This window comes from Acinonyx jubatus, chromosome A1 (genome assembly GCF_027475565.1).
Source record: "Acinonyx jubatus isolate Ajub_Pintada_27869175 chromosome A1, VMU_Ajub_asm_v1.0, whole genome shotgun sequence".
NCBI lineage: Eukaryota > Metazoa > Chordata > Mammalia > Carnivora > Felidae > Acinonyx > Acinonyx jubatus.
The window spans coordinates 92,802,771-92,825,084 of record NC_069380.1 but is presented as its reverse complement, the minus strand read 5'-3'; the positions used below and the strand labels follow the sequence as shown (position 1 = coordinate 92,825,084).

The 22,314-nt window shown below is 41.7% G+C and overlaps 1 protein-coding gene across 1 annotated transcript in view; it reads left to right on the top strand.

Moving 5' to 3' along the window:
• Positions 1-1,310: 1,310 nt before the first annotated feature.
• PGGT1B (protein geranylgeranyltransferase type I subunit beta) overlaps positions 1,311-22,314 on the top strand; it is a 62,489-nt gene continuing 41,485 nt past the window's right edge. Inside the window, exons 1-2 of the mRNA XM_027076876.2 lie at positions 1,311-1,486; positions 10,326-10,444. Coding sequence (XP_026932677.1) covers positions 1,347-1,486; positions 10,326-10,444 — 259 coding nt within the window. The 5' untranslated portion in view covers positions 1,311-1,346. The remainder of the gene's footprint in view (positions 1,487-10,325; positions 10,445-22,314) is intronic.

Below are 22,314 nucleotides of genomic sequence, written 5' to 3'. Positions count from 1 at the left end.
GGATTTTTTTCCCCCAAAGACTGCCTCATGAACTTTTTTTTTTTTTTTAAATATTTATTTTTGAGACAGAGAGAGAGAGTATGAACGGGGGAGGGTCAGAGAGAAGGAGACATAGACTCTGAAGTAGTCTCCAGGCTCTGAGCTGTCAGCACAGAGCCTGAGACGGGGCTGGAACTCGCTGGAACTCACAGACCGCGAGACGCGGGTCTAGAATTCACAGAGCATGAGATCATGACCTGAGCCGAAGTCGGAAGCTCAACCGACTGAGCCACCCAGGCGCCCCTTGCCTCATGAACTTTTAAAGGGAATAATATATGATAGAAGCAAATTAAGATCCTCTTAAAAAAAAAATAGCATCTTATTTCATTTTGTAACATACGGGTAGTTGAACATTTTGTGCTATGGCAAATGGACGCAACATTGCTACTAGATGACGCACTGACTCAAGCATGAAGAGTAAAATCTTTTTAAGACTTGCAAAAGAGAGGCATCTGGATGGCTCAGTCCGTTAAGCCTCAGACTTTGGTTCAAGTCATGATCTCACCGTTTGTGAGTTTGAGCCCTGCTTGGGGGCTCAGTGCTGACAGCTCAGAGCCTGGAGCCTGCTTCAGATTCTGTGTCTCCCTCTCTCTCTGCCCCTCCCTTCCTTGTGCTCTCCCTTTCTTTCTCAAAAATAAACATTTAAAAAAAAAAAAAAAGACTTGAAGCACACACTTAGGAATATGTATCTTCTGTGTATATTGCATTTGTGTGTGTGTGTGTGTGTGTGTATATATATATATATATATATTATTTTTTAAGTGATTCCTGGTATTCTAGAGAGGACTAGGAACGTCTCTGAACCATTGAAGCATCTATATTTAAAACACATTTATCTCCACAGATGGATTTGAAGGTTTAGTTTCCCTACCCATTCAGCTTAAAACTGTGACCTTCCAAAAAGGTGTGTTGGCAAATTTATTCTGATCCATCCGTTTTCATATATACCACCCTTTAGGGCCGTGATTTTCTCAAAGCAAACTAGGAGCTTTGGATCTTGCACTTCCTCCCAATTATCGAGGATACAAGTTCTGGAAGGATTTGTGGGCTGAATTTTACAAGGCTTAAGAGGGGTCCCCAATCCTGTAGGGCTCGGAAGAGAAAAGGTTGAGTCTAGAGAGAAATCAGGGATTAAAGTGCTGCGAAAGACCGTCAACAGCGAGGAAGTTCAATCACAGACCGGGTCAGCTCCCCGCCCCCGGCGCCCGCCCCATCCCCACCCTCCAGCCGCGAGTCGCCCCTCGGGCTTCCTTCACGGCGCTCGCCAACTGCTTCCGGGTCGCGGCGGACGTCGCTTCCGCAGCAGCATGGCGGCCACGGAGGACGAGCGTCCGGCGGGGAGCGGTGAGGGAGAGCGGCTGGATTTCCTGCGAGACCGGCACGTGCGGTTCTTCCAGCGCTGCCTCCAGGTCTTGCCTGAGCGTTATTCTTCGCTCGAGACCAGCAGGTGATTGGTGGCCGTGGTCATCGGGGTGGGGACGGAGCCCGGCCGCAGCGGGAAGGCGCCGCGGAGCCTGCGCCGCCGCCCACCCGGCACTGCCCGGTGCCTCTCCTCTCGGGCGGGTGTGCCGTGGCTCTCCTCCCGCGAGCTACGGCGGGGGGACTGGGGGAGCCGTAAGGCCAGGCCTTGTGGGATCCCCATTTTCCGCCTTTTTTCACTTCCCAACCATTTTTCCGGTCAACTCTGAGCTTCCTTTTTTACTTCCTCTCGTAGGCTGTGAATCGCTTGGCCTCATTACTTCCGAGTGTAAAAGGGAAAAGACAAACCATTTTGTCTCCGTATTTTAGATAGCCTGTCCTGTGCTCCCCTTTCCTGCAAAACGTTATTAACTCTGCACTGAACATCTGTATGGTGTTTGAGGTGTAGGAGCGGCGCAAAGCCTGTAAAGGTTTGAGGAGAAATGAACTTTCCAGGAATTGTAAATAGAAAGATAGGAGAAGGTTGGCGGAAGAGGTGCAGTGTTCCGTAAAGCAGGCTGTGAAAAGTGTATCTGCTGTAGCCTTGTGAGTTGGAGTTGGCTGAGGAGTGTGATTTGGCTGCGGCTAAGAAGCTGTGAATTAGTCATTCAGAGTAAAAGTCTGGGGACGAGGAGAAGGAGGCGGTTTTGCTCTGCACTGCTGGGTTTTGGAGCGAGCCTCCAAAGCTGCCTGGGACGGGCTAAGACGAGAGCAGATTGGTTCTGCTCTCATCTCTCCATATGTTCTGAATTCTGATTCCCTGGTGTATTTTGAACTCTGCATGACTGGGTCAGTTTTGGAAGGTTTACAGATTCCTTCTGCCTACGTGGTCTACAAATTTATTATGATAGGTACTGGAGTACAGCTGAGCAAGACATACAGTTTCGTATAAGAGGCACTAAGTATTTGTTGAGTTGTGTGAGATGAGCCCTGAAGGACGAACACATTCTTGCTAAAGAAAGAGTGAAGCCTTACGTATATTCCTTTATCCATACATAGGTGTTGATTGGCTAGCAGAGCACATCCCTGGACCTAAATTAAGGTCTTCAGAACGGACTCCATTGACTGAATGATATGGGATGAAACAAATGATATTAATAAATCACATTTTAGGGGGATTAATTTGACGTGAAATTGGGGGTCGCCTGCCTGGCTCAGTCCGTTAAGTGTCCGACTTCGGTTCAGGTCATAATCTCACGATTCATGGGTTCAAACACCACGTTGGGCTCTACGCTGACAGTCGAGAGCCTGGAGCCTGCTTCTGATTCTGTGTCTCCTCTCTCTGCCCCTCCCCCAGTACCGCTCTGTCTCTCAAAAATAAACATTTAAAAAGTAAAAAAAAAAAAAAAAAAAAAAGTGAATTTGAAGCATTTGGATAAAAAACCTCTATTGTGACTGTTAAAGTTGTAGCTATCATTTTAGGTCTGTGGTTGCATTTTCTTTAATTTTTTTTTTCAACGTTTATTTATTTTTGGGACAGAGAGAGACAGAGCATGAACGGGGGAGGGGCAGAGAGAGAGGGAGACCCAGAATCGGAAACAGGCTCCAGGCTCTGAGCCATCAGCCCAGAGCCTGACGCGGGGCTCGAACTCCCGGACCGCGAGATCGTGACCTGGCTGAAGTCGGACGCTTAACTGACTGTGCCACCCAGGCGCCCCTGTGGTTGCATTTTCTAAATGCCAGTGTTTGCTCTATTTAAAATTCCAGCATGGACAAAACCATATATATACTAGTGCATGTTGGTAAACTGTGTAATGCTGCTCATAGAATAAGTAAAGCTGCAAAAACTGATTAAACTGATTTAACAACTTTAATACAATCTTAAAATCTACGCCAGGCATCATATATTAGATAATCATGTATAACGTCCTGGCGCATTAGTTAATATGTCTAATGTTTATCATTTGAGTAGAGTATCATTTCTTGTTTTGTTACAGCACACTTAGTAGCCACATTGAAGATCATCTGTACGTAGAAGTTTTTGTATTGATTTTTTAACAGTTTTTCAGTTTTTCTCTTTGCTGATTCACACTCCTGGTTTAGCATTAAGTTCTTCTGTGGTAGGTGTGTGTGATTCATGATTGATTGGAAGATGCTTGTGAAGGGTCTTGACCTCTTAAGCAAAGGTGACTGGTCACAAAATTTCTACTGATACCAGAGTTTTCAGGTAAAACAATGTGTTGGCTAGGTCACAGTTCTTACTCAGTATTGCTATTGTACAAACAATTATTGAGTGCCTGCTGTGTGTCTGGGTACAGGCATACAGTCCGAAACCAGTGCTTGTGGTGGTCCTGTGTTCCTTCTTACTGATAGGTATGAAACGGGACTCTTTGGAAGGCTCCGAACAGGCTAGACATTTAGACACTTATTTTCTGACCCACCATTTTGGCAAAATTCCTTCATTTCCCTGTTTCTTTTAGTCTTAGAAATAGGACTACATTTTAATTTTTCTAATAGCTGTGCCTTTATGAAAATAAAGTACTTGTAGTTTTACCTGTGGCTTTTTTTCATACGAATTTCTGAAAGGTGGTAGTTGTTAGTTAATTCAGCTGAATATTTAACCTTGGATGGTGAGCTTTGTGCATTAACAGGTTTCTTTTTTGTAAGTGGTTTAGAAAGTTGTTTGGTTGGGAGTTGCTGTTGCCAATTGTATTTGGCTAACGGAAGTTAGGGTAGGGTAGGTTTGTTTTGTTTTGTTTTTTTTAATCAAAGGACTAAATACTGACTATTTTTTGTGTATGTTGTTTTTATGGACCCAGCTGCTCTCCAGGAAGGGTTTAGTCATTTGGTTTTTATTTTAGAAGACCCCACAATCAACTTAGTCTTTCTGTTCACGGGTCCTTCCATATTCCCCTACGTAGCCTGTGATGTAGCTGACTACCATGTAGCAACCACTCTGCCTTCTCTTTCCCTCCCTTATCTGAAATAAATCACAGTCCAGCAGCGTATCTCTCAGTGTGATGACCGTGGCAGAAGGCTCTGCATTAGTGACATCATAAAATGCTTATAGGGGCGCCTGGGTGGCTCAGTCGGTTAAGCGTCCGACTTTGGCTCAGGTCATGATCTCACAGTCTGTGGGTTCGAGCCCCGCATCGGGCTCTGTGCTGACAGCTCAGAGCCTGGAGCCTGCTTCCGATTCTGTGTCTCCCTCTCTCTCTGCCCCTCCCCTGCTCATGCTCTGTCTCTCTCTGTCGCAAAAATAAATAAAAACATTATAAAAAAAATTTTTTTTTAAATAAAAATAAAATAAAATGCTTATAAAAATACACATACCTGGGCCCCTCCCCAGTTCTGCATGGAACTCTGTGTGGGCCCGAGAGTGTGCATTACAACAAGCATCCCTGCACGCTAAAGTTGGAGACTGTTCACTTGATAGGAGAAACATCTACAAACGGATTCTTGTAACAGTGCCTCCCAACCCTTTTGTGCGTATAGATCACCTGGGGATCTTGTTAAAATGCAGATTCTGATTGCGGAGGTGTGGGAAGGGTCTAAGTTACTGTGTTCTGACAAGATCCCAGATGATGCTGATCTTGCTGATCGCTTCACCGCGCTTGAGTTTGGTTCAGTGATTGTGGTATTTGCAGGGTGTTACGGAAGCCCCTTAGCCCAGCCTGAAGAGACACACATCTCAGAGATGGCTTCTTGGAAGAAGTAACCCTGGAGCTAAATAAATATTCAGTTTGGGGGAAGTCTGGGATCCGTTATAGGCAAGTGGACAAAAAAGGCGGATAAGTGAGTGTTGAGCAGAGAAACTTCAATCATTTGTCTAATAGTATAAGGCAGGTGTGGTAGGAATTTAGCCTGGGGGGTAGACAGGGGCCAGATCACAGAGGGCTTTGTGTGCCAGGTCAGGAAAGCTGAATTTGATGTCACATAAGTGATGTGAAGTCGCAAGCAGTGCATCTTCCTGGTTAGATACGCGTTTTAGAGTGGTCGTTGAATTTGAAATTGGTTGTTGTAGTCAGTGGGACAAGATCAGAGCCAGAAAGACCAGTTAGCTGTCGCAGTAGTCCGGAGGCCAGATGCTGGGGCAGTGGAAGGAGGGATAGAAAGGAGGGGTGGAGGAAAAAGGAGTTCCAGGATCCTGGGACTGGAGCTGCCATCTGGTCTCAGGAGCATGAGGCCGAAGGAGCAGGTTTAGAGAGGAAGAAGATGATTTCTGTGACAGCACTTTTCCTATAGGTACTGAGTTGTTTCCCCTCATAATTTAACCTGGTTCAGGTTAGGAGGCTTGTTATATTTGTTTTTGTCATGAAATCCAGCATGTAGTAGATGTTTAGTAAACATTTCTTCTTGAAAAATTATTTTGCATGTAAAATAATTCCAGAGATGAGCGGTTATACTTAAAAATACTTACCAGTCGGGCCAGCTATTTAAGAATATTACAGATCAAGAGTAAGGCTTAAAATTGTGGCATTTCTGCAGTGTTGCAGTAGGTCATTCCAGAGTATTTATTGGGACCTCTGTGTGCTGTGTGTTTAACTTTATGATTAATTTTCACGTGTTCTCTAAGGCTCTCATTTCCACTGTTAGCAATTTTATCAAGCAACTGTGTTCCTATTTCTAAATATAGCTGCTTGTTTATAATTTTAGAACTCTTTGCAGTATGATTTAGTTATAGCCCCACCGGAGATCTAGGCAGGAATGCAGTCACTTGTTAAAGACACTTGGAGATGCCAGGAAAGAGACTGTATTAGAAAGGGGGCAGAGTAGGTGATCCAAAGTTTAGGAATCTAGTCAGTGCCCATGAATCAGTTTCCAGTATATTCCCAAATGGTCACGTAATCTGCTCCAGCCTAACAGTACACTCCTCATTCTCATTTAGTGGCACAAGAAAATCGTATTACTGTGGTTGTTTTTTTTTCCCCCACACTCAGATTGTTTTTATTTATTTTTTCCTGTTTAATCCATGGGGCATTTTTTGGGCTGTTTTTTTAAGACCTAAAATTTTTGTTGTTAAGCCTGAAAAATTTGGCCTCTTTTGGAGATCTCATTCAGTTGATGCCTCCCATCTGTGAATCGATCCCCTGGTGCAGCAGCTTGATTTAGAGGGGATGAATGTTACTTCTTCATCCATGCAAGATACCCTTTGCACAAGTATTGTTCAGAGGGAACAAAGGGCAGGAAGGTGCAGCTGGCCTATTTTGCTTTTTCAGCATATAGTTTCAGAGTTCAATTCTAGGGAAAGAAGAAAGAACACAAATGCTGTCCCAAGTAACAACGTTCTAACCTACACTGGCCTGATTTTAGGCACATGTCTTGGCATGATTCCCCCCCGCCCCCCGCCCCAGCCACGTGCCCAAGGTAGGTTGCCCAACAGTCCATACATACCCCAAGTAGGACTCACTGGGGCACCTTAAGACAGACCCCCCCCCCTTAGTTCTCTCAGAGGCCCACATCCCCAAATCGTTTTTTATTATGGCTGCTTATTCTCTCCGTCTCACAGTTGTAGGACTGCTTGAGAACTCAGGTGTGGTCAGAAAGGACCATCTTCCTAGCCTGTCTCAGAGGGAGGCCAGACATTGCTCCCAGTGGACTTCTTGGTTCTGCCAGCCGCTGCTGGCTTTTCACTGTGGCTGTGTTAATCCTATAAACCTTAGTCTCAACTGCTGGGAGTTGCAAATACTGGACTCTCTGAAGTAGTTTACCAGCAGCTGACTAATTTTCAGTGTTCGCATCCATCTTCAGAAGCAAGTAAAATGAAAAGCAGATCAGATAACACAGGAACAGTGTGACTTTGGAGCAGGGTTACTTAACCTCAGCACTGTTGACATTTTGTTGAATGGCACTGTCCTGCGCGTCGTAGAAGGGATGTTTAGCGGCATCCCTGGCGTTTACCAGCTAGATGCCAGTGGTACCCTCCTCCCATGACAACCCAAAATATCTTTACAGTGTCCCCTGGGGGCATTATTGCCCCAGTGGGGATTACTGCTCTAGAGCTGGGCTCCTGATCCTGGCTGCATATTACACTCACCTGGGAAGTTCCCCACACCTGTGCCCCTGGCCCCCAAATTCAAGTTACCCAGACCCCACTTTCCACCCGGAATTTCAGTTTCATTGTCGTGGAATAAGGCCTAGACCTCTCTGTGTTATATCAGTGTTTTAGTTTTTTGTTTTGTTTTTAAGTTTATTTATCTTGAGGGAGATAGTGTGAATAGGGGAGGGGCAGATAGAGAATATCCTAAGCAGGCTCCACACTGCCAGCGCAGAGCTCTATGCAGGGTCAAACCCACAAAGCCATGGATCATGACCTGAACTGAAACCTAGAGCCAGACGCTTAACTGAGCCACCCAGGTGCCCCTAGTTTTGTTTTTTAAGCTGATTTGAATGTGCAGGCAGGTTTGAGAAACACCCCTGAGGAGAATACCACCGTGTGACTCAGTGTTCCTAAATAGTTTAATTGGTTATCTAGCAGTGAAATCTGAAGCAAATTACTTGACTTCTTTGGACTTCATGATCTTGAGCTAAAAAATTTAAGAGAGTACTTAACTTAGAAAAGAATACCAGTTTATTTTTATAGACTTTTAGTTGTTTTCTTCTTTTATTTTTTTTTTAAGCAACCTTCATGCCTAGTGTGGAGCCCATCTTGGGACTTGAACTCATGACCCTGAGATCAAGACCTGAGTCAAGATCAAGAATTGGACGCTTAACCAATTGAGCCACGCAGGCGCCCCTAGCTGTTTTCTTATTACATACTTTTCATTAACAGGAATATTTTTGATTTATCCAGCCTTAGTAGGCTGTGTTATCAACAACCTCATGTTGTCCCCCATTACCACCTCTGTCCTCCTTTTTTTTTTCTATAATACCTTAATAAACTAGATTATTAGATAATTTCATTGTATCTGACTGTGATCATTTACACCAACACTGAAAACCCCTGGGAGAGTGCTCCAGGTTGGTTAGATGAAATATTACAGGTCTTTCATTTGTTAATTCAGTAAGTGAGTACATATCCTGCACAAGGCAGACCTTATCTCATGAGACATAATTATCATGAACAGTGATTCTCAAACTTGGCTGCTGTTAGCTTGAGGTCTTTCCCATATCTAAAGTATCATTTTGTTTTGGGGAAGGGCAGGGCTCTCTGTGGGGAGGAAGGTTGCCAACCAGGGACCTGGAGATAAGGCCTATAGTGTAACAGTGTGATTAGATTCTGAGGTCACTAACTCATGTCAAATCAGGGAAAATACCAGTAATGATAGCCTCCTTGGGTGAGTGCTTGCGTGTGGGCAGGTAGTGAATACCTGTGTGAGGTGTGATGAGGATTTATAGATAAGCAGACTTAGAAAAGGCAGAAAAGATCCTGCCCAGGTTATGAATGGCTGTAAATCAGCCAACATATGATTTGAACCTAGCTCATTTGACAGCAGAATCTGAACTCTGAACTGTAGCCTCCCACATAAAGGGGTTCCACCGTCCTTAATTTAATCCTGATCTTGCTCAGGTAAATCACCTGCGTAATTCTGGTGGCTCTCGGTGGTTTGTTAGAATTAAATTGAGATACAGCATATGAGAAATTTTCTAGCTCCCTGTCTAATACACAGTAATAGTCTCTCAGTAATGTAACTTTCCCAAAATCTTTGTTCTTAAGTGTAACAATATCTTATCAGTTTTAGGTTTTGCCCTTAAGCTTTGGTTGGAATTACTCTTTGGTGTGTTTCCTCCTGTTGTCTAATGTATGCTAGCCTTTTTCAACCAGGGGTCAGAGAGAGAATTACATGGTTAAAAAAAAATTTAAAGAAAGAGTGACTGTTTTCTCATTTTTCTTAAGTTGGTAATATTTTTTTAGATGCATGAGAAAGAAGTTAATTTATTATACACAATGAGGGCATTAGGACTTATTTCTCTTTTGGAATCTTTTTTGAAAAGGTTGCAGAATGTGTCAAGTGGCTTTGCTGTAAGATTTTGGACCAGATGATTTAAAGTATTAATTGTTTAGTATTAGTCATAGGAACTGTTAGAATATAGAAATGTGATAACCATGTTCAGGGGTGCCTGGCTGGCTCAGTCAATATAGAGCATGCAACTCTTGATCCCAGGGCTGTGAGTTCAAGCCCCATGTGGGGTGTAGAGATTACTTAAATTAAAAAAAAAAGATAACCATGTTCAGAAAACAGTATAGAATGTATCTCAGCCTGAAAAGAATTATATATAACAAACTCTTCATGTAAAAAGTAATCACTTAAGTACTAGTTTTAAATGAAAACACAGAGTTTACATTTCTCATTTAGTATGCAATCTTGGAAGGGAATGTGTTGCCTTACAGTTTTTCATTCCATTGAAGAATCCTCTCTGGGAAAATGAAGTTGAAATGCATATGTATTTTTTAAAGTGTTCCATATTTCCCAAAATTCAGTTTAAGTTTTGTCCAGTTACATTATTTGTAAACAAATTTGAATACAGATGGGTTTATTCTAACCTTCCTTAAGAATTAAGCACCCACTATAAGTGTAGCTGTTCTTGGCAAGTAAGTGGAAATTGGTATTCTCTATGTTTTCCAGCCTTTGGGACTTACTTGTACTAATTGGGTGCAGGGAATTCCTTTTTTAACCTACATTAGCCTTCAGGTTGCTGATGAGTTTCAAATGTGTATGACTGTTTTTTTTACCCCCAAACGCTCCTTTTTACAAATGAAACAAAGATTTGATTGATATTTTTAAATTATAAGAATAAATATGACTTTTTGGCTTTTGCAGAATGAGAGTACTGTTTGAATTAATTTTAAAATTAGAAAGACTTTATTTTTCTGAACAAGAAAAACTTCAATGTTTAGACAGTTATGATGTAATTTTACGTTTGTTTCTTTGTTTTTTTTCTTTTAGGTTGACAATTGCATTTTTTGCTCTCTCCGGGCTGGATATGTTGGACTCCTTAGATGTGGTGAACAAAGATGATATAATAGAGTGGATTTACTCCCTGCAGGTCCTTCCCACAGAAGACAGTGAGTGAGTTTTTAGCATTTTATTTTTAGTACGACTAGCTAGTTGTACTCGGCATAACATGTGTTGGACTAGCAAATCGCAGTATTTATTCATAAACTCTTACCACGTTTTGTTCAGCCATGTTTTTGCTTGCAATGCTGCCCTCCTATTCTGTTCCAGCACAGAACTTGAGAGGTCTAGTCTTGGGGGCGCCTGGCTGGCAGTAGGTGGATCGTGCGACTCTGAATCCTTGGGGTCATGAGTTTGAGCCCCATGGTGGGGGTAGAGATTACTTAAAAAAATGAAATAAAAAGTAGCCTGATCATTAATCTCTCGAGAGAACAGTTGGTGGTTGTCTGGGATTAGAGATTGGCAGTTATAGCCGCATATTGTGTTCTGCGCCTCCACGTTGATGACTGCCTGTGGATGCTTTGTATGTGGTGTTTATGTTTGGTTAGTTTGGTAGCGTTTGCTCTATTTTTCATTCCCAGCCATTTCTTTTTTTCTTCTTAGTGAACTCTCTTCCGTCACAAAGTTTCATTTCAGTCTTCCTGTGGTTTTCCCTCTTAACGTTTCATGTTTCATGAGCCTTTCCTTAACGGTTTCTTAGACCTCTTACTAGCACTCCAGTCCTTTTTATGATGCTTCTTAAGCTTGATCAATTCTGGCCAGTTACATTAATTTTCAAAATTTATATATTACCCGATCAACTAAATGCACACAAGTTTTATATACCCTATTGTTTACTCTGTTCATACCTAACATTGATATAAGTTATAAATGTTAGAGATTCGAACCTTGAAAAGAGAAGCAGATAAGCTCCCAGGAAATGACACAGTTGTTTTTTTTTTTTTAGCACGGTCATCACTCAGTTGGCTCTTAAGAGTCAACATTTATAAATTAACCATGTGTTTCATTGGTTGGAGTAAATGTGTACGAAGGTCCCAACCTAGATAAACTCTAAGGAAATAATAAACTGAAAGTTTGTTTAGAAAGAGGTTTGCTCTGTTAGCAGATGCTCTTAGGCATAGTTTATGTCTTTCTACTTTATTGTTCTTGAATTTTGTAGTGCTTGTGTTTATACAATTTCTAAAATCTGTGCCTGTTTACAGATTGTTGTTTAAAAATGATTAAGCGTTTTGAACTAGGTTTGTCTTATGGAAACACCCGATCACTTTTCACCAGCTGCATGAAGCAGCATATATGCTATACTGGTCAGTGGTTACACATTCAAGCATGTTGGTGAATTGAGTAGGATTTATTGAATGTCCTGCTGAGCCTGTGGACAGAGGCTGTGATAAATTACAGGATGTGCTGCTCACCCTCTAGAAGCTTGGGGACTGACGTGAGGTCACGGTGCTAGACACCTGAAAAATTGAAGTAATTTGTTTTGGTTTTTTTACTAGTTTGAGTCTGGGATTTTTTTAAAAAAACCTTTAAAGTATTAGGGACGTCTGTGTGGCTCAGTTCAGCATCTGACTCAATTTCGGCTTGGGTCATGATCTCCTGGTTTGTGGGATCGAGCTCCATTTCAGACTCCACACTGACAGCACGGAGCCTGCTTGGGATTCTCTCTCACCTCTCTCTCTCTCTACCTCACCCCTGCTCATGTTCAGTCTCTCTCAAAGTAAATAGACTTAAAAAAATTGTTTTAATAAAAATAAATATTAGATGTAGTATTATTATAGATTCTGATGTTTTATTGTTTACTGAAAATACCTGTCCTGATTAAATTTTATGCTGTAGTTTCTTAAGGGGATGTATCTCACATAGTGCACATGTGAAATTGTACAGAGTGAGTCACAGAAAAGCTGTTCTGTACATTTTTGCTGAACATTTTATATTATTTTTATAAAACATTTACTGATATTCATTTTCCTGAAATAGCCATTGCTTCTATACTATAGAAAAGTATGGATCTTAAGATTTTAGTGAGAGAACTCTTGTACAGGTTTTAGTCACCAGAACGTTTATTCACCTTGTCTTCTACTTTCTGTCTTGTCTTCATATTTCTCCCTACTCTTGAGCACTCTTTGCTGGCTCCGTGATTGTCTTCTCTTAAAATACGTGTACTGTCTTCTACCATTTTGTTGTAAGTTTTTTTACAACAGCCTAATACCCATTAATACCCATATTCTTTTCTTTTTTTAATGCACTTTAGAGAGTGGTTAAAATAACTGGTTAATTCGTCTCCCAGTGGAAGAGCAGTGGCCATAGAATAATTGACTGCTGCTTTTATGTTCTTTTTTTTTTTTTTTTAACATTTGTTTATTTTGAGAAAGATCGTGAGCCAAGGAGGGGTAGAGAAGGGAGGCAGACACAGAATCCGAAGCAGGCTCGGCACAGAGCCCGACACGGGGCTTGAATTCACAAACTGCAAGATCATGAACTCAGCCGAAGTCGGACGCTTAACCGACTGAGCCACCCAGGTGCCCCACTTTTACACTCTTAAACGTGGACTTTACATGTATCATTTTGTTATCCCTTGGGTATGTGACTGAGCAAGTCAGTGAACTCTTTTTTTGTGTGCAGTTAGTTTAATTAAAACCTGCATTCTTTCTAAAGTCTGCTCTGTTGTGAGGGATTTGCTATTATCTGAACTCTCATATCATTCGTAATAATTGCATTTGCTGCAGATTCACTAGAATGGCTAACGTGGAAGAGGCGGCGAATAGCAGTTGTCGGGAAAGTGCAGCGCACCTGGAGCTCCCACACAGTGCTGGAGGGGTTGTGCCCATCCTTTGGAAACTGTTGGGTGGTACTTAATAGCGCTGCACATCTGTGTGGTCCCTGACACGGGGCTTGTGTTCCCTAGTACACAGCCCACAGAAGTGAAAACGTGTTCACCACAGGATGCACATGAGAATGTTCATAGCAGTGTTTCACAAGAGTCCAGATGTAGGCACCACAGAAACTACCCATCACTGGTATAATCGATAAGTGGTGTATTAAAATATTCACACAATGGAATACCGTATGGTAACGGAAAAGAACAGTCTCTAACTATATGCAAAACTTTTGATGAATGTCACAGACAGGTTTTTTGGGGGGAAAAAAAGTACCTAGTGTCTTATTCTCTTTACACAAAGTACAAAATTAGACAAAACCAGTCTGACCTTTTGGGGAGTGAAGGAAGGAAGTGCGAAGGGAAAGTAGGAGCGAAGTAGGAGGGGCTTCTAGGGTGCCATCGCGGACTTATGAGTGCTGGTTATGTGGATGACTTTACTTGTCACAGTTGATTGAGTTGTTTGACTATGATAGTGCACTTTTCTTATGTTTATTTTAGTTTGGTAAATGTTTAAAAATTTTTGTTTGAATCCTGATTGGTACTCACCATCTGAGACCCATCAGAATTCTTATTTCCCTTCGTATTGTCAACTACACGGATTTCATTGGTTTGCTAATTTTTTTTTTCATTTGTAGTTGCTTAACCACTGCTTAGAAGGTTTTTGCTTGTGTCCAAATTGTAAACTTCTGGAGGGCAGAGAATGTGTCTGTCTTACATTTCTTCTCTTTCAGTGCCTAAGGCATTGTTGTGCATCAGGAGTTGTTGGACTATTAATGAAATCACCCATACCTCCTCCAACTTTGCTGTTCCTCTTCTCCGTATTTTCACGTTGGGTCTACAGCATTGTGATATTGTGATTTATGAGACGTATATGTTTTGTCTTCATCCACAGCCCCCCTCTCACCGCTTCCAAAACGCTTAGCATTTCTTAAGCCTTTGGAGGGGGAGCAAGTTGTCTTTTGTTATGTTAATGAGGTTCTGGAAAGCACCTAAGGCTGGGGGCTGCTGGCCTCTAAGCAGTGATTAGAGGGTTGGCACTTTCAGTCCCACCCCTGACCTCCAGGGAGGTTGAAGCAATTGCCAGCTTCAATTTAATAGTTCTTGTCCAAAAAACGTAGCCTACATAAAAACTCAAAAGGATGGGGTTCAGAGAGCTTCCTGGTTGTTGAACACGTGGAGATGCTGGGAGGGTGGCGCTCCTAGAGAGGGCAGAGGCAGGGAAACTGCGGCCCATCCCCATACCTTGCCCTCTGCACCTCATCCATTTGGCTGTTTGTGAGTTACATCCTTTTACTGTTAATAACGTGTTTCGTTTGAGTTCTGTGAGCTGGCACAATAATTGTACCTAAGGAGAGGGGCTCGTGGGAACCTCCAGTGCATAGCCAGTGGGTCAGAAGCACAGCTAACTGGGCTGACGATGTCCGAAGTTGGGGGTGGGTTCGGGGCGGTTTGCAGTCCAGTAGGACTGAGCCCTCAGCCTGTGGAATCTGATGCTGTGTCTGAGTAGTGTCAGAGTTGATTATATTGAGCTATATTCAGTTGCGTTGAGTGAATGGCTGGCGTTCTGAGAATTGCTTGTTGGAAATTGCGTCTTAGAACACCTAATTTAAGCCTCCTCTGGCTCCTCAAATATTTTCTCATTCATAAGGCATTTATTTGCAGACAGAGTAGAATGTGCTGTCCGTTACTCATCTGTCTATATTTGTCCTGCTTAAAAATCTAAAAATGTTAAAAGCCCAGGACCGTAAAAGAATAACTTGGTAAATTTGATTAAATAAATACTTTTAAATGTTATGCAGTAAAAGATGAGGTTGAATAAGTGACAGGCTTGGAAATTGTGGCAACATATATTATAAAATATTAATATCCAGGCTGTGAAGAATTCTTAAAAGATTGAGAAGAAAATGACACATCAGCGCGTAGAAAATGACAAAATTTAAGAATAGGAGGTTCTCAAAAGAAGACAGTAAATACAGGATTAACCTTACTAGAAAACTCAGGGAGATGCAGTAGAAACAGTATTGCATTATTTTTTTATCTAACACATAGATTTAGCCCGAAGTTTTAAAAGTTGGCAAGAATCAGGGGAAAGAGCACTTTAGTATCATTTTGGTGGAAATGAAAATCATTGTAACCTTTTGAGAGGTATTTTAGCAGTATAATTTTTTATACAACTGACATATTCTCGTGTGTGTGGTCCTGGGTTGATTAATGGCCCCAAAAGTTATGTCCGATCAGAACCTCAGAATATGACCTTAGTTGGAATAGGGGCCTTCACAGGTGTAATTAAGGTAAAGATCTCCAGATTGGTGAGTGGTGTCCTTATAGGAGAAGGGAAGAGGGAGATTGAAGACACAGGGAGAAGGTGGCGCCGGGGCGGAGGCGGAGATTAGAGTGCTGGTTAGTACGCGGGACTGCTGGGATTGCCCAGAGCTGCCAGAAGCTAAGAGAGAAGCCAGAATGGACTTTCCCTCAGAGCCTCCAGAAGGAACCAGCCCTACCAACACCTTGATTTTGGACTTCTGGGTTCCAGAGCTGTGAGAGAATACTTTTTGTTGTTGAAAGCCTCTAGATTGGTGGCAATTTGTTGTTCCTAACCTCAGAAAACTAGTATGTGTGCGCAGAAACCTCTGTGGAATATTTTTCGGCATTGTTCATCTCACTGACAAATTAGAAGGGGAATCAGTGTTCACAAAAGTGAATCAGTTAAGGGGTGCCTGGGTGGCTTAGTTGGGTAAGTGTTCGACTTTGGCTCAGGTCACTGATGGTGGCAGTTCACGAGCTTGAGCCCCCTGTCGGGCTCTGTGCTGACAGCTCAGACCCTGAAGCCTGCTTAGCATTCTGTTGTCTCCCTTTCTCTCTGCCCTTCCCCCACTCATGCTCGATCTTCAAACTAAATACAAAAACATTAAAAAAAAAAAAAGTGGAACAGTTAAATCAACTATGGTCTACCAAGAATAGTACACAGTAGCCAAGTGATTGAGGTAGATCTAGGTATATACATACTGATTTGAAAATGTTCTTCTGTGGTTAAATTATATATGCCAACATGTACTCAGATGTTTTAATTAAAGTCTTTGATTAAAAATGTATAGGAAGAACTCTGTAAGGGTATATAGAAAATCTTTGTAGAGGGGGAGGTAGATGGAAACAGACGTGGGAGGATGGCAGGATTAAGTAGTACTTTCATTTTATTCTATATATCTGCACTGTTTAAGTGTTTATCATGTTTCTATATTTAAAAATTCAAGTTAGGAAAAGCTTTAACCTCTTCAAAACACAACAAAAATAAAAAACTAAACTTAAGGTTGTATGGTTATGTACGGATATTGATATTTTGCTATTGCAGAAATAATGCTATATGTTAATTAAAATTTTATAATGGAAAATGAGAAGCAGAGTGACGAGGAGACCTGCCCGAGGCCACACAGAGATACTAAGTGATAGAGTCAGACTGAAATCCCAGGCTTCTGACTCCCAAGTCCCCATGCTGCTCTGCTAGTGAAGTATGTAGGTCCCTAGTGGAGACCATCATGTGTGGCCCTTAAGTGCATTGTGAATATTTAATCAGAATTAACCCTGGCTTTCCACTTAACTCTGGGGTTGTAAAGACCCTAATGGTATGTCAGTCTAAGTGTGTGGTCACACCATTGGAGATTTGGAGCCCTTCTCATCAACCTCCAGAAGTGTTTAAGAAACACAAGGGAGGGGTGTCTCGCTGGCTCAGTCAGTTAAGCATCCAACTTGGGCTCAGGTCATGATCTTATAGTTTGTAAGTTCAAACCCTGGGTCGGGCTCTGTGCTTACAGCTCAGAGCCTGTAGCCTGCTTTGGATTCTGTCTATTTCTCTCTCTCTCTCTCTCTCTCTCTCTCTCTCTTTCTCTCATTCTCTCTCTAAAATAAATAAACAATAAAAAAAAAATTAAAGGGGCACCTGGGTAGCTCAGTTGCTTGAGCATCTGACTTCAGCTCAGGTCATGATCTCGTGGTTTGTGAGTTTGAGCCCCACATTGGGCACACTGGTGTCAGCCTGTCAACGCAGAGCTTACTTTAGATCCTCTGTCCCCCTCTGTCTGCCCCTCCCCAGCTTGTGCTCTCCCCAAAATAAGTAAATTATTTTTTTTAATTTAAAAAAGGATTAGTCTGGCTGTTGTGTATTCCCTTTTCTCATTAAGGGCACAGCTAGAACAAAGTAAAGAATATTATAGTCTGTCATTTTACAAATGAGGATGTTAAGATCCAAAGGGATTAATAATTTGTCCACAATAATGTATAACTAGTTAATGCTAGAGGAAGGTTTAGAGCACAGTTTTCTGTTTTGCAGTCCTTTGATATTCCCATTACTGTATATTTCCAGTACTGATTCCGTACAATAGATGCTCTGTGTATCGTGTGTGTGTTTTTCTGTTGAGAATTTTGTTTAGATTTTTCAATCCATTGCTGCCTTTGTTTGATAACATGCTCACAAGTGTAAGTATAGTTCTCATGTGGCTCAACTGAGCATATTGTACATTGAAAAAATTATATAGAATGTCTGTTTTGGAAGCATTGTAGGTCAAGAATTTTTTGCAAAGATTGGGACACCTGGGTGGCTCAGTAAGTTAAGTGTCTACCTGGTTTTAACTCATCTCATGATCTCATGGTTTGCGAGTTGGAGCCCTGCATTGGGCTCCACGCTGCCAGTGCAGAGCCTGCTTCGGATTATCTGTGTCCTTCTCTCTCTGCCACTTCCCTGCTGGTGTTCTGTCTCTGTCTGTCTCTGTCTCTGTTTATATCTCTGTCTCTATCAAAATACATAAACCTTAAAAAAAGTATATTTTTTGCAAAGATAGCCCTGCAGTGGTGATGTGCCCAAATGTCCAGTGTCCCTCACTGTGTGTCTGGTAGGCCACACCACACATCTGTTCACAATCCAGCTGCAAGTCTGAATTCTCCATTTACTGTTTGGTTGGATGAAACATCCATTTGTTGGATGCCTTTTCTGTAGTTGGCCTAGGTCTGACTCTGAAACTTACCTGTGAAATTTAGAGAATAGATCTACAAACCCATTTGGTAGGCTCTAGAATGTTTTGTTCACCTTGCACATGTTTCTTGAGACCTCTGAGGAATTATTTCTGTGCTAATAAAATGTACACATCCATTTGTACATAAAAAAATTGCCACGTTGCTCACTTGAGTTGTTAGCTTAGGGCAAAAACCTAGTGGTTAAAATGGGAATTAGAGGGGTTCCTGGGTGGCTCGGTTAAGCATCTCCCCTTGGCCCAGATCATGATCTCATGGTTCCTGAGTTCGAGCCCAACATCAGGCTCTTTGCTGCGGGTGCAGAGCCTGCATGGGTTTCTCTGTCTCCCTCTCTCTGTCCCTCCCCCGCTCGCTCTGTCTCTAAAAATAAATGAATAAACTTTAAAAATATATCTAAAAAAAATGGGACGAGAAAATTGAGAACATGACCAAATCAGGTTTTAAATTATATTTAACTAGCATGGCCACTATTAATAGCATGGAGATATTGTAACCCAAGAGCTGTTCTTTATTAGAAGTACCTAAATATAATTTTTAATGTATTTTTATGTCACAATAAAATTTTCTCTTAGAAGAGTGGGTAATATGCTGCTTTCTTATGAAAAGCAGCTTCAGTGACTAAAATCTTTTTAAACTGCCATTGAGGTTTTACATTTTATAGGTTTATAACTGTTTTGTTTAAAGAATACCCAAACATATTGCCTTTATAATGTTTGACATATAGTTAGTGTTTATTACGAGCTTAATAGTAAAACCCTAAGATTTAAAGATTTTATTTTTGGGGGCGCCTGGGTGGCTTAGTTGGTTAAGCTTCTGATTTCAGCTCAGATCATGACCTCAAGGCTTGTGGGTTCTGTGCTGACAGCCCAGAGCCTGGGGCCTGCTTCAGATTCTGCGTCTCCCTCTCTCTCTCTATCCCCCCACAAATAAACATTAAAAAAGTAATTAAAATATTTGGGGGCGGGCGCCTGGGTAGCTCAGTTGGTTAAGCTTTCGATGTCGGCTCAGGTCATGATCTCACCGTTCATGAGTTTGAGTCCCACATTGGGCTCTGTGCTGACAGCTCAGAGCCTGGAGCCTGCTTCAGATCTGTCTCTTCTCTCTCTGCCCCTCCCCTCCTTGCACTTTATCTCTCTCAAAAATAAACAAACATGAAAAAAGTTTTTTTTATTTTCTTTTAAGAGAGAGTGCGTGCCAGTGGAGGAGGGACAGAGGGAGAGAATCTTAAGATCTTAAGCAGGCTCTATGTGAGATCATGACCTGGGCTGAAATCAAGAGTCGGACATTTAACCACCTGAGCTACCCAGGCACCCCTAAAACCCTGAGTTTTTAAAAAAAAAATTTTTTTTTTCAACGTTTATTTATTTTTGGGACAGAGAGAGACAGAGCATGAACAGGGGAGGGGCAGAGAGAGAGGGAGACACAGAATCGGAAACAGGCTCCAGGCTCTGAGCCATCAGCCCAGAGCCCGACGCGGGGCTCGAACTCCCGGACCGCGAGATCGTGACCTGGCTGAAGTCGGACGCTTAACCGACTGTGCCACCCAGGCGCCCCAAAAACCCTAAGTTTTAAACTGAGAGATGCTCCAATCATCAAGAAGTCAGCTTTGTAGCTTAATGATTGTCTTTCACGTGCAGACACAAAAAATAAAGACAAAAGGATTGTTTTCCCTTGCCATAGACAGCTAAACACATTCTCTAATAAGCACATCCCTCTACATGCTCCCAAATAAACACACATGCATATTATATCCCTGTACATACTTCCATTTTTGCTGATTCTCTTTTTCTTCCCATGTACCCAATTTCATTTTTCTGCAGTAACCTGGATTTTTATGATGTATTGCTGTCTAAACCAGCTTCCACGTAACAAAGTAAACTAGTTTGACTTTGTGGCTCTGTGATAGTGGAGGATACATTCACCACATCAGTGGTTCTCAATTCTAATTGTATATCAAACAGGGATTGTTTTTCTTTTAATATACATGAGTGTCCATGCCCCACTCAGATGGTTCTGATGTGGACCTGAGTTAGGACCAAGAGGCATGTACTGTGTTTTTTCAAATTATGCATTTGATTCTTCTGGGACCTGAACCACACTTCCAGTTTATTCTGCTACTACTGAATAGGAGCACTAGATGGCGCTGTCTAATAACCTCCAAGGAAGCTTAAACTATCCTAAATATGCATCCAGTTGTAAATTTGGAATTAATTGCGTGTTTATACTTAATAATTATCATGAATAGGTAAGCTTACTAGAATTATAAATGAAAGCACAATAGCAAGCACATCTTGACAAGAACCAGAAAGGATTAGGATTGCCCAATGCCTTCTTTTCAGTGTGCACTCTTTTGAAAATGGAGGGGAGGCAGGTGTTTTTATTTTAAAGAAAATCAGTTTCAGAGGAAATCTTCTGTTACTTTCCACTTCACTTTTGTTTAAGTCTAATGAATTGACTTGCAGTGGTTACTGTTTCTTGTGCCTTGGTCACTGTGGTACACATAATCAGAACGTGTCCTTTAACCCTCGTAAGAACCCTGCAGAATACTGCTTGCAGTACATTACTGTTCCTCTCTCAGAAATAGAACTAGCTCAGAGAGATTGTTAGTTGCCTATGGAACACAGGACTAGTCAGAATAGGATCGTGAGTTTGATTCCACGTGTCCATGCCATCATCTCCTAACCTTAGGTGATATTTTTGAACATCAGTATTTTTGCTGCCTTTTCAGAAAAGTTATTGATGTAAATAAGCTAACAACATAGAAATGAGGAAATAAAAATGCCATTTAGTTATTTACCAGTAAAGAAATGATATTTCATTCAGAAACATTTTTTTAAACCCTAAAAGGCATTCCTCATTTTATTGCACTTCAGTTTACTGTGTTTTGCAGATACTGCATTTTTTACGGATTGAAAGTTTGTGGCATCCCTGTGTCATTCAAGTCTATTGGTTCTATTTTTCCAACAGCATTTGCTTATTTTGTGTCTCTGTTCCACATTTGGGTAATTTTCGTGGTGTTTCAGACTTTTTGTTACATGTATTATGGTGATGCGTGATCAGTGATCTTTGACATTACTATTCAGATTGTTTTGGGGCGCGACAAACTGTGCCCATATAAGATGGCGCACTTAACTGCTAAATGTGTGTGTTGTGACTGCTCCACTGACCGGCCGTTCCTCCTCATCCCTCTCCTCAGGCCTCCTGAGTCCCTGAGACACAACAATATTGAAAGTAGGCCAGTTAGGAACCCTACAATGGCCTCTCAGCCTTCAAATGAAAGGAAAGAGCTTGCACATCTGTCACTTTAAATCATAAGCTAGAAATGATTAAGCTTGGTGAGGAAGGCATGTCAAAAGCCTAGCAGGCCAAAAGCTAGATCTCTTGTGCCAGTCAGTCAAGTTGTGAGTGCAGAGGAAGAGTTCTTGAAGGAAATTAAAAGTGCTACTCCGGGGGTACCTGGCTGGCTCAGTCGGAAGAGCATGCCACTCTTGGTATCAGGGTCATGAGTTTGAGCTTCATGTTGGGTCTAGAGATTAATTGAGTAAAAATAAAACTTAAAAAGTGCTACTCCACTGAACACATAAATGGAGAGCACAACGACCTTATTGCTGGTGGTGAAAGTTCTCAGCCACAACATTTCCTTAAGTCAAAACCTAATCCAGAGCAAGACTCCCTTCATTTCTATGAAGTCTGGGAGGTGAGGAAGCTGTGGAAGAGAAGTTTGAAGCCAGCAGATGTTGGTTCGTGAGGTTTAAGGAAAGAAGCCATTTTTGTAACATAAAAGTACCAGGTGCAGCAGCAGGTGCTGATACAGATACTGCAGCAAGTTATCCAGAAGATCTCACTAAGATAATTCATGAAGGTGGCTACACTAAAAAAATGTTCAGTGTAGACAAAACAGCCTTCTTCTAGAAGAAAATACCACCTATGACTCTCCCAGCTAGAGAAAAGTCAGTGCCTAGCTTTCTAGGAGCTAAGGCAGTTGGTGACTTTCAGTAGAAGCCAGTGCTCATTTACCATTTCTCTCTCTCTTTTTTAAGTGTTTATTTATGTTTGAGAGAGAGAGGGAGACCGAGAATC